This window comes from Protopterus annectens, chromosome 4.part0 (assembly GCF_019279795.1).
Source record: "Protopterus annectens isolate FY-2018-M chromosome 4.part0, PAN1.0, whole genome shotgun sequence".
NCBI classification, from domain to species: domain Eukaryota; kingdom Metazoa; phylum Chordata; order Ceratodontiformes; family Protopteridae; genus Protopterus; species Protopterus annectens.
In genome coordinates this window covers 1214169860-1214183588 of record NC_056733.1, presented here as the reverse complement: position 1 = coordinate 1214183588, position 13729 = coordinate 1214169860, and the positions used below count along the sequence as shown (strand labels likewise).

Sequence of the window (13729 nt, the reverse complement as noted above, 5' to 3'; positions counted from 1 at the left end):
GCTAGGTTGTCACTTTTAGATTGAGAGGAATGGAAGCCCAGAGTTTAGAAACATAGTTGAAGTAAATAAGTCTGTAGCCATGTTGATTGATATACTAGTGATTAGCAGCTATTTGGCACGAGATTCCAAGCTCTTGACTGGTGAGGGCTAGATAGTTTTCTGCTTTGTAAATCTGGTAATGTGCAGTCATTAATTCTGTGCTTGTAAGATGGTGTATTAAGTTTAGCAGTGTTAGGACTGAACAGTGGTGTGATTAAGAAAGTTTTCAGGAAATTATGCAATCATATTGTAGCATATGCTCAGTTTTATTTTTGTTTTGAAGATAGATTTGTAAGATTAGGGGATGCATAGCGGATGAATAGTAAAAGACAGGCAAACTATAGCATTAACCTATCATGGTTGGTGAGGTATACTTAACTCTTGTAAAGTGAACCCAGTTTTTGGTCATTTCATTTTAACTGCTATGATATATGGTGGCCAGTTTTCAGTTTGTGATCTAGTATGACTTCCAGCAGTGTGGTCCAAGATATTGTTATGATTGTAGTGTAGTTTGTTGAGGTAATATGAAATTAGTTTTTTGGTTAGAGTACTTTTCATAGGTTAAGTACCAGGCTAACTTCCCTTTTGGGCCAATTTAAATTGTATGCCAGACACTGGTCCTCCTAGTAGCGGTCTGTAGGATACTGACTTGTAGCGGTCTGTAGGATACTGAGTATACTGTCAGGCGTTCAGGTGTGAAGTACATTAGTTCCAGTTTAAATTGTATGCCAGACACTGGCCTCCTTGTAGCAGTCTGTAGGATACTGAGTATACTGTCAGGGGTTTAGGTGTGAAGTACATTAGTTCCAATTTAAATTGTATGCCAGACACTGGTCTCCTTGTAGCGGTCTGTAGGATACTGACTTGTAGCAGTCTGTAGGATACTGAGTATACTGTCAGGGGTTTAGGTATGAAGTACATTAGTACCAATTTAAATTGTATGCCAGACACTGATCTGCTTGTAGCGGTCTGTAGGATACTGACTTGTAGCGGTCTGTAGGATACTGAGTATACTGTTAGGGGTTTGGGTGTGAAGTACATTAGTTCCAATTTAAATTGTATACCAGACACTGGTCTGCTTGTAGCAGTCTGTAGGATACTGACTTGTAGGATACTGAGTATACTGTCAGGCGTTTAGGTGTGAAGTACATTAGTTCCAGTTTAAATTGTATGCCAGACACTGGCCTCCTTGTAGCAGTCTGTAGGATACTGAGTATACTGTCAGGGGTTTAGGTGTGAAGTACATTAGTTCCAATTTAAATTGTATGCCAGACACTGGTCTCCTTGTAGCGGTCTGTAGGATACTGACTTGTAGCAGTCTGTAGGATACTGAGTATACTGTCCGGGGTTTGGGTGTGAAGTACATTAGTTCCAATTTAAATTGTATGCCAGACACTGGTCTGCTTGTAGCGGTCTGTAGGATACTGAGTATACTGTCAGGGGTTTAGGTGTGAAGTACATTTTCTTCCTCCTATTATACAGCTGATTGATTTTGTGATTCCACCAGAGTGGCTTCTTTTATGAGTTAGTTCTGTACTTCTTCCTGGTGGGTACAACTGCCTCTATGCAACTATTAACATGCTTGTACATGGTTTCTGTGAGCAGTTCTGCATAGGCAGAAGTGTTCTTAGGGTATATGGAAACTTGAATTATTGCCAGGTTCTCGCTTAATAACAGGGGGTTAGCCCTAGAACAGTTCCTGAATATTCCAGGTTTAGCTGGAGGTCCAGGGTTTATTTTTACTTCAAAGAAGACCATTTTGTGGGTTGATCTTACCAGGGAAGGCATTACAGTAGGGGGTGTGCAGCAGTCTCCCATATTAGTGAGAACCAGATCCAGTATGGTTGCACCCCTGGTTGCTATATTGACTATCTGGGCCAGGGAGTTTGTGTTTACAAAATCTAGGAATCTGTGTGCATGTACATTTGGTGTTCTATATGATTCCCAGTTAATATTGGGGTAATTAAAGTCACCCATGAATATGGTATTGGGTTGGATGGTTAGTTTTTCTAATAAGTTTAACTACATGGCATAGGTTTCCTGGGCCATAGAAGGGACCTATAGCTTGCAAGAAAGTGGTTTTGGATTTTGACTATAGTGATTTGAACATGGATCAGCTCATGTGCATTGTCCTGTTTGACTAGTCTTGAAGTATAATTATTTTTTATGTAAATAGAGACACCTTCACCTTTATTCACACCTATGAAGTTGCTGGCCTAAATGTGTGGAAGGCCTTATAACCTTGCACCGTTGGTGTGCTCTTTACATCTTTAAACCACGTCTCAGTGACTGCACAGACATCAGCATTCTCTAGGGTAAAGAGAGCTTCTAGAAAGTGGAGATTTTGTTTAGACTCCTAGCATTGAGCAGTAATACCCTTCGATTTTCTTGGTTTTGATTTGCTATGTCGGAGGTACTTTGTTTGGCACTGCATATAAAAGGCACTATGGGGGAAGATCATGCTTTAGCTAATAATCAAAAGCCTAGTAAAAACCAAAAGGCAGGGGAAGTCTTCAAAACGAACACCAACAGCACCAACAGTCCAGTAGTCCTTAACGCAAATTTTTTATTTATTAAAACAGAAAAAGCGTTTTCGCTACTGTCCCGTAGCTTCATCAGAGGTAAAGGCAATCAATTGACTCAATAAATGTAAGAGCCTTTTAAATAGCATCAACTCTGATTCATAGGAAGTGACGAAATTTAAAACTTTACACTTTCCTCTACACACCTTTTTAACACAAGAATGATCAACAATAAATACTTATCTAAACTGTTACATTCACTAAAACATAACATCAATGTAATTAATAAAAAATTATTAATAAAAGTATAAGTTTAAATATATATGTTCAACATTGAATTACTAATCCACATAATCCAAAACGTAAAAAACTTTTCATACACCAGCTCCACTATATAATTGTATAGTACTAATACCTACATCTATCTAACAAAAGTTGAACTCTATAACAGAGAGGTCAACTTTTGTGGTCTCCTTTAAGGCCCCTGAGCCAGTGGTAAACATTACTCAAACCGCTGAATCACTTACAAATGCCTTCTACCAGCACCTACAGGACTGCATGGATCAGGCAATCCCAAACAAAACTAAGACTCTCTGTACCAAAGGCAAGCGTCCAGTCTGGTGGACCCCAGCCATAAACAAGCTCTACAACAAAAGGAGGAAGCTACTACAAGATAGAGCAAAATCCTTGAAAGGTAAGACACCTTTGATCATTATAAGTAAAAAACTAAGAGCTCTCATAAAATCATCCAAGGCAAATTTTGAGAGAAAAATCGCCAAGGACTCTAAAGACGATCATAAGGCCTTCTTTAGCTATGTTAGAAACCTAGGAGGAAACTCCCAGATATGCTCAGAATTAGTTCAAAATGATGTGAAAATTACTGAACCTACACACATTGCTAACATACTGGCTGACAGGTTCAGTGCAAACTTCTCCCCTCCCCCCCAAAAGGAGAGATATCTATTCCAGAGGATTGTAGCCCCCAAACATCTCCAACGCCCAGGTGAGAACTGCCCTCACTAAGGCAAAAACACAGCATCCATGGGACGGATGGTGTCCCCGGCTGTGTGCTTCATGAACTCAACGAGGAATTAAACCCACAGTTAGGACAGCTGTTTAATCTTAGCCTCACCTCAGGATCATTACCCAAGGAGTGGCGACGGCGACTGTGGTCCCACTTCATAAGGGCGGTGCCTCCACAGACCCTGGAAATTACCGCCCCATTAGCTTGACAAGCCTTATCTGCAAAGCCATGGAGAGGATCATAATGGAACTCATAAATAAAGACATAGGGAACTTGCAGACTTTGGATCCAACCCAGTTTGGCTTTGTCAAAGGCAGATCCTGCCTCTTAAACTTGGTTGACTTTTTCGAGACAGTCACCAAGGCCATTGATGAGGAAAGGCAGTCCATACAGCCTACCTCGACCTGGCAAAGGCCTTCGACACAATACCCCACTCAGGTATCATCGAAAAACTCATCAGCTTGAATGTAAACCCATACATCACAAGATGGGTTGCAAACTGGCTAGCGACAGAACCCACAGGGTCAGAGTTGCGAGCCATGTCAGACTCAAAGCCTGTCACAAGTGGTGTCCCACAGGGCTTAGTCCTGGGTCCACTCTTGTTCGGCATCTACTTTTCTGAAGTACAAGCAAACACAGGAGGGTTATGGCTGACAAAGTTTGCAGATGACTGCAAACTGGGCCATAGTCGAAAACACATCTGACACAGATATCCTCCAGAAGGGCCTCACAGAAATGGATAACTGGTGCCAGAGCCATGGCCTGAAGTTAAACGCCAAAAAATGCATAGTCATACCCTTCGGGAAAAACAAGGTTACCCCTAGCTACCATATAGGTGACAATCCACTGAGCACAGAAAAATCATCAGGGATCTGGGGACCCAAGTTGACAGTAGTCTTTCGTTTGACACTCATGTTGCTAAAGTAGTTAGGAAAGCCTTCTATATCGCCCACCTGATCATGAAGGGATTCACATCTAGATCAAGGGAGGTCATCGTCCCCCTGTACTCATCACTCATTAGACCTATGATTGAGTACAATGCCCGTTCGAATGTATCTGACCAGACACCTGATGCAGCTTGAAAGGCCCCAAAAGTTCCTCACCAAAAGGATAAAGGGTCTCAAAAATATGTCTTATGCTGCCCGACTGAAAGAACTCCAGCTTTATTCAGTCTCATACCGCTTGCTCAGAGGTGACCTGTGCCTGACATATAAGGCCATGTCAAACCCAGATTTGATGAATATGCTTCACCTCAAAAAATCTAGATCCCTCAGAACCACAAGGGCGGAGACTTAAACCTTGACACGGTTATAAATAGAACGTGCTGGAGGGACAGATTCATCACCCAGAGACTCCCTATGCTGTGGAACAAAATCCCGGTACATGTGAGGCAGAGCACCTCGCTGGCCTTGTTCAAGAGGAATCTTGACCAATGGATGGGAGATCGCAGATATACCCCAGGGATTACTTCAGTGTCACTGCTTGACAGAGGCACAGAAAAATGATAGGCATAGTTTTTATTCAAACTAAAGGGGTGGCGAAAGCCACATAACTATGGGCTAGGCTTATAAATGCCCTTGGGCAGATAGCCTAGTATGAACCTATGAACCTATGAACCTATATGTATTATTTTAAAAAGAAGAGAAAAAACGTCCTTTGTTTTAAAAAATAAAAATATTTAAAATTACCTTAATCCATGTGGACATTTTCCCTAACTAATGTGTGCTGTTTTTTTGAAATTATTATTCTTCTTATTTATGGGAATTGACCACGTCCCAGTTGACATCAGAGGGGTCCAACATCTCTCATTTTAGAAAACCGGGAGCTTGAATGGCAACTCTCTTTGGATGCGTTCAAGTCCCCCGGTTTAAATGAGAATTGCAATATTGCGCCAGTATTAAAATTACGTAGTTACTTAAGGTAGAGAATTTAATGTATATTTTGTATGTGTAAAGCCGTTTTTAATAACATATATATTTTCAAAAAAACAGCACACATTAGTTAGGGAAAATGTCCTCATGGATTAAGGTAATTTTAAATATTTTTAAAACAAAGGACGTTTTTTCTTCTTTTTAAAATAATACATATGATCTCTCTGTTATAGAGTTCAACTTTTGTTAGATAGATGTAGGGTCTATATACATCAGGTTTCCCTTGTAGTTACGCACACCAGCACTTATTGATACGACATGAGTTGTATTAGTACTATACAATTATATAGTGGAGCTGGTGTACGAAAAGCTTTTTACGTTTTGGATAATGTGGATTAGTAATTTATTGTTGAACATATACATTTATATTTTTATTAATAATTTTTTATTAATTTTATTGATGTTATGTTTTAGTGAATGTAACAGTTTAGATAAGTATTTATTGTTGATCATTCTTGTGTTAAAAAAGGTGTGTAGAGGAAAGTGAAAAGTTTTAAATTTCGTCACTTCCTATGAATCAGAGTTGATGCTATTTAAAAGGCTGTTATATTTTTTGAGTCAATTGATTGCCTTTACCTCTGATGAAGCTACGGGACAGTAGCGAAAACGCTTTTTCTGTTTTAATAAATAAAAATTTGCGTTAAGGACTACTGGACTGTTGGTGCTGTTGGTGTTCGTTTTGAAGACTTCCCCTGCCTTTTGGTTTTTACTAGTTTGTTTTGATTCACTTCGTTGGTTATTTGGTTCATTAATAATCAAAAGCCTACCAGAGGAGAGGTGCAGGCCATCCCTGGCAAAGCAGCGTGGTCTTGATCATTTCCTTACATGCTGACAAATATTGCACCCCCTTAGAATGACACCAGAAGCTAAGCCAATTATTAAAGTCAGTCATTTTTTGTTTGTATTTTGGCATCATCCTTGGAGAAGGTAAAATGCTGCTCAATGCCAGGCTCATACTAGCCTGAGACACATATTCTGAAAGCTCCATGATGTCTCTCTTCGTATAGTCTAGGGAGGTATGTCTTAGGTTGGTGTAATATGATCTTTTGTCTAACAACTTTTTGTTTGCTTAGATATCTTTGAAATTATATAAAGTAACAGTTAGTTATAAAAAGTAAATTAGTTGATCAGAGGATTGGGGGTAGATTTTCCCCCTATACAAGTGCAGGACTTGGAGGGTTCTTTTTGTTGCCAGTACTTTTATTAATAGAAAGAGCTCAAAGTCAGGCATTTAGTTGTCAGCAAATCCTAAAACTGATTTGATAGCGACAAGGCACGTTAGTTTAGACAACTGACAATTGAGAAAGGTATAGTAAATCCAGTTTGAACTAACATTCACAGACACCCTTACAGCACAGAATGGGAAATTTACAATTTTCCTCATTGTAGTGTAATCTCAGAGTTGGTATATTTAAAGGAGAACTGCAGCCACAGACTCATAAAATGAAAAACATGTTTATTTCATCGGGGTTTGGTGTTTCCTACATTTTAACACGACTCTGGGACTATTTACAGGTTTTTAAATATTTTTATATATAATTTCTGAGTCTGGCCATATAGGGTCTGGCATCTTGAAGTAATTCTTATTGTTTAGCCTGCTTGTAGGTATCCCACAATGCAGTGCTCATATGTAAAAAGTTATATCACAAAGGCATCTTTCTTTCTAAAGCTCCTGTCACTGCTTACATGCATAAACTGCTGTCTTTCAGTCAGTTAGTTTTAAGTAACATTTCATACCATGGGTTGCCCACTGGCTTACTGACAGAACCCACACTGTAAAAGTAGCTGACTCCAAATCCAGCTCCAGAAAAGTGACAAGTGGAGTACCTCAGGGTTCAGTCCTGGGACCACTCTTGTTTGGCATCTTCTTCTCTGAAGAACAGGCTAACACTAAGGGACTCTGGCTAACAAAGTTGGCAGATGACAGCAAACTGGGAGCCATTATTAAATCACCAAATGATGTGGATATTCTACAAAAGGGCAATGCCAAGAAATATATAGTTATCCCCTTTGGGAAAAAAACATGTACCCATGAATTACCACATAGGTGGTAATACACTAAACGCCAAAAGTCTGAAAGAGACTTACGGGCACAGGGTGGACAAGTGGTCTCACCTTCAATAATCACATCGCCACAACAGTCAGGAAATCCTATGTAGCACACCTCATCACTAAGGGCTTTTCATCCATAAAAAAAAAAAAGGTCAGTGTCCCACTGTACTCATCCCTCATTATAGAATACAGCACCCCATTTGGTATGTACCTCTGAAGACATTTGCAACAACTGGAAAGGCTGCAGAAATACCTCACTAAAAGAATCACAGGCCTAAAGCAGATGCCCTATACGTCATAAAAAACTCCAGCTATACTCTGTCACATATCGTCTACAAAGAGGCGATCTCTGCTTAACATACAAGGCCATGGCAAACCCAGAGCTGTTGGACATGCTACACTTAGAAATCCCAATCCTTCAGAGACGCATGCTCCAGGGATCTACACCTTGTCATCACAATGAACAAAACATGCTGGAGGGATAGGTTCCTGACCCAGAGACTCCCCAGACTCGAATAGACTGCCCATACATGTCAAGCAGTGCGCCTCTTTGGCCCGCTTCAAAAGAAACGTTGATGATTGGATGGGAGATAGGAAATTCACCCTGGGGATCACTTCAGTCTCCCTGCTAGACAGGGGTCCAAGGAAGTAAATACTGTAAGAAGAAACAACCAGGGAATTGTTATGGCTAGGCTTGTATAGGCCCTATGGCCGATAGCCTAGCACCAACCTATGAACCTATATATTATTTCTCAGATAGTGGCACCTTTCCCGATTCACTTAGTGATCACTTACCCACATTCATACATCGTTTGCCCTCTCCATTGCATCTTACACACACTTGTATTACTGTACGTCACCAAAAAACTTTCAATCTCATTACCTTCTCCAACTCTCTAAAAGCAATAAACTGGAATACTTTAAAAACTTTACCACTGGAACAAGCAGTCATCCACTTCAACACAACCTTCTTAAACCTCCTAGACCACCATGTTCCTTTAAGGACAAAAAGAATAAAAAAACAAAACTGCTCCTTGGCTAACAAAAAACACACTAGCAACCATGCACCTCAGAGATAAAGCTTGGGCATATTACCAAAAACTAAGGACTATCCTCACTCATAATGAATTCAAAATGCATAGGAACAAAGTAAAAAAATTAATCATCATAGATCGACAGAACTATTTTTCTATACTCCAAAACAATAACAAAACAAACCCCCAAAAGTTTTGGAAAGGCATCTCCACCCTCCTTAACCCCAGCAAATCAGACAACCCTAGCCCAGTCCCTGAAGCTCCAGACATAGATCTGGCTACTCAGTTCAATACTTTTTTCATTGCTTCCATATCCAAACTAACCTCATCATTCTCATTCTCTAACACCACCACACCCTCCACACTATCCCCATCATCCTCTTTCAATCCTATACCCCCCATCTCTGCTTCCCCTCCTATTTCCCCTCCATTAACACCCCTCAATACCCCCTCCTCTCAGCTTCCACCATTCTCACTCAAACCTGTACCCACATCCACCATAAAAAAACTCCTCCTGAAACTGAAACCATGCTCTCATGCCCCAGATAACATTCCTTCATATTATCTTGCTATAGCTGCAGAAGCCATTGCCTCCCCCATCAGCATTCTAATCAACCGCTCCATTCAAGAAAGTTTAGTACCCCAAATCTGGAAAAAGGCTTATGTCGTACCTTTGCACAAAGGTGGCAACAATAATAACATAACTAACTTCCATCCCATCGCCATCCTATCCCCCATCTCTAAACTCTTGGAAACGTGTATCCACCTACAACTCTTACCATATCTCATAGATAATAATCTACTTACTCCCACACAACATGGCTTTAGACCTGGTCACAGGACTATGACTGCCCTTCTCTCCTTCCTGGAAACTGTGAATAAAGCACGAGACTCGGGCCACATTGTCTCAACCCTTTTGCTAGACCTCTCCAAGGCCTTCAACACTATCTTCCACAATTTACTCCTAACTAAACTCTCTAAGCTTTAACCTGTCACCTTCCCCTCTGAATTGGTTCACTAGCTACTTATCTAATAGATGCCAAGCTGTAAAATGGAAAAAAGCCACCTCCCCATTCTGTAATACCCCAACTGGAGTCCCTCAAGGATCCATACTAGACCCCCTTCTTTTCAATATATTCATAAATGACTTCCATAACTCCATCCCCTTCACTAACATCATGCAATATGCTGATGATTCAACTATTATCTGTTCTGCTACCTCTATACCTACCCTTCTAAAGCTCACACAAGATGCATTCTTAACCACCGAAGTATGGATGAAAAAAAAATCACCTCGCACTAAATGCATCTAAAACCAAACTAATGCTGTTCACCCCATCCAAAGCCACCTCTTATAATATAAGTACATTCCCTATCACTAGTCATAGTAATACACCCATCGAACTCGGCTCAAATTCTGCTCCCATCTTCAACTTAATATCAAAAAAACCCATAAAAAACTAGGTATGCTCTACCGACAAAATCTCTATTTAACACCCTCCACTAAAATCACCCTCTCCACCACATTTCGCATCCCCACCCTCTCCACCACATTTCACATCCCCTCCCTCCTCTATGGTGCCCACTCCTAACTAACCTACAATCTTCACTCAAATCACAACTCTCCTCTTGCTATAACAAAATTGCCAAGTTTGCTACTGGCCATAAGTCCACTTCACACCATTGCTCATCTCTCCACAAACTAAAATGGTTGGAACTCACCAATCATCTTACCTATACTCAACTTACTGTTGCCCACAAGCTAATTTTCTACCCTTCCCTCTGTCCCTCCCTTTCCTCTACCTTCAAAATGCACCTCCTGATAGACTACTTAGATCTAACAACCAAAACCTAATAGAACTGTATAAACCATCTTGTCCCCCAGGAAAAGATCTCCTATCCTATAGTCTAGCTCATCTCTGGAACTCCCTACCACCACCCATCCGCACCACCTCAAACATCCGTTCTTATTTATTTTCCCAGTGGGAATGCACTTGCTATCACCCCATATAATCTCCTCTCCTCTCTTCTTTGCTCCTCCTATCTCATACATCCTGATCTCACTTGTTTAAGCCTTGATACCGATTGCATAACATGCACTTCTTAGTGTAACATACCATATATGTAAAGTCACCTCTGTTATCATATTGTAAATTTTATTCTCTCTTTTGATTGTATATTAATCACTATTCTGTTGTATTTGTAATTGTTTTTACTAGGCTTTTGTAACTATAACTTTAACAATTTGTAACAAGATATTTCACTGTAATTTTCTGCTTGGAGCTTTTCTTCCCAGGACTCCATTGAAAACGGGTTCTTTGTGACCCAATGGACTATCCTGGTAAACCAACTGCAAATAAATAAAATTAAATATATATATATATATATATATATATATATATACCAACCTATGAACCTATATATATATATATATATATATATATATATATAAATATATATGTGTATATATATATATATATATATATATACGGTTTCACTTTCATAAGCTTGAGTTACTGAAATCTGAATTTCAGTAACTTGAGACTATAAAGTCGAACCTTTCACGACGACGAAACCCAAATCCGGAATCACAAACATGCATACACCATACACCACATAACACACACACCATTCCACCTACAGTACACAAACCACACAACACTACACTACATGCAAGCCCCCCCTGCACTCCCTACTTATATATGCCAACTCAGAGGTCGCATATAACCTAAAAAAAAAAAAACCTCAATCCACGCCATCCTCCACTTGCTCGCACACAAATACACATCACACAGACACCAACAAATCCAGCACTCACACTTACACCTCCCTACCCTTACCCACTCACACAATGCGCAAATACACTCACTCAACTGCAATCTCAGGCACCATAACACCACACGTGATGTACCAGAAATGCATAAACGTCGATTCGGGATATTCAAATTCACTGTTTTGCACTTTTGGCATTCTGGTTTTCGCCTTCATGTTCACAGGTTACTGAAATTTGGGATTTCAGTAACTCAAGCTTATGAAGTGAAACCATATATACATACACACACACACACACACACACACACACACACACACACACACACACACACACACACACACACACACATACATATATATACATTAGATATATATTCACTGCAAGTACTGGGTTATCTTATCAGTGGTATTTTAGTTTATTTCCCAGAATCTATGCAAGAACATACATCTGAACATTCATTCATATGTACAGCTGAACCAGTGCTGTCCAAGTGCCCTACAAGGCAACAGAACCCTGGATCAAGGATTATGCATGACAATAGCTTAAGGTGTTCTTACTAGTTAAATTAACATAGATCTGTTTGTTATACCAAAAAAGACCCATACATACAATGCACAAAAACACATGCAAACACTCACTCACCTGCAATGTCAGGCATCATAACACTACACGCGATGTACCGGAAATGCAAAAGCGCAGATTTGGGATATTCAAATTCGCTTTTATGTGTCACTTAAATTCAAAAGATGCATATCTGTGTACTTTGAGCATGCATATCTGTGTACTTTGTGAGCATGCATATCAGTGTCCGTTTGTGAATACAAAGGCGGTATGTAACATAGTATCAGTCATGGATTTGGAATCTGGACTTTATGGTTTCAACTAAATCCTTATTTAATGAAGCATTTTATTTACTGTATATACACATTTCTTAATTGGGAGAAAGTTGTATGGTTTATTAGCTTTCTTGTTTAGGAACAACATAAGAAAACAGGAAGAGTATTAGACTTGCAGTCATGAGGGCCGTAGTATGCCTAACCATATGACCTTTAAAATGGTGATTTTTGTGGATCATCCTAAAAGAGTTTTTGAGGACAATTACTTCAGTTAGCATTCAAAATGAATTCAGTTTCTTAAAGATGGTACTAGACTGACTTAGAAGCATACAAATTGTGCATTTGCTTTAACTTCTTTTCATGGCATTTACAAAATGAAGACAGATTCTTTCTCTGATTCTCTTCTGTATTTGTTGACAGTGGCATCATTTAAATCCTGCTCTTGCCGGTGATGTAATGCGACTCTGAAAGATCCACATCTACGGAATCCATAAACATGGGGGCATATCATTCCAACAAAACTCTTGCATTTGATGAAAATGAGGAAGGTAATAACTGCAATTCATGTCAAATAAAAATATATAGCTGCACTTATTTACAATTTTTTTCTGGGAAATAACAGAAAATCACAAATGTGAAATATCTGGGGAGGTGGGGGAGACTGTATATAGAATTAGACATTTTAGGCCAAAACATTAATTTATCATAATCTGCATTTGTTCTCATGTTTTCTGTTGATAATAGTGTTAGTTTGCTTTGGGTGTTCTGTACGTAGGCTATGCTGTCATTTTAAATCAATATACTACTTACTACTATTTATATTCGTGAATCAAAGACTGAATGTAATATTATTTTTGGACTGGGGTTTTGCATCTTGGAATATCCTAGTAAGAAAAAGTTGTCATGGTTATGCTACGATAATTGTACGAAAAACTGAACACAGTACAACATCTTTGGAATCCATTTCTTTCATTGTTCTTTTACCAAAATGGTCCCAACAGAGTATTTACTATGTACGTGAAAACACCAGAAAAGCTTATTTTATGTGTGTACACTCTACTGCAGCATATTCTGCATATGTACCATGTTTTGTATAAATTTCTACACGTTAACATGTTAGAACATGTATCTTAAGTACTCCAATGAATGAAGCATACATTTCTACACGTCAGCATGTTAAAACATGTATCTTATTAAGTGTATCTACTCCAATGAATGAAGCATAAATGTTTGCATGTCAACATGTATCTTAAGTTTATCTACTCCAATGAATGAAGCATACATTTCTACACATGTCAACATGTTAGCACATGTATCTAAAGTGTATCTGCTCCAATAAATGAAGCATAAATGTCTACACATGTCAACATGTTAGAACATCTATCTTAAGTGTATCTACTCCAATGAATGAAGCATACATTTCTACACATGTCAACATGTTAGAACATGTATCTTAAGTGTATCTGCTCCAATGAATGAAGCATACATTTCTACACATGTCAACATGTTAGAACATGT

The 13729-nt window shown here is 39.2% G+C and overlaps 1 protein-coding gene across 3 annotated transcripts in view; it reads left to right on the top strand.

The window, feature by feature from the left end:
• Window positions 1-13729, top strand: part of LOC122799824 (serine/threonine-protein kinase 32A-like) — a 1819471-nt gene that overhangs the window by 51603 nt on the left and 1754139 nt on the right. For all 3 annotated transcript variants that reach the window (XM_044069142.1, XM_044069143.1, XM_044069141.1), the window contains exon 2: window positions 12632-12759. In XM_044069142.1, coding sequence (XP_043925077.1) covers window positions 12708-12759 — 52 coding nt within the window. In that variant the 5' untranslated portion in view covers window positions 12632-12707. The remainder of the gene's footprint in view (window positions 1-12631; window positions 12760-13729) is intronic.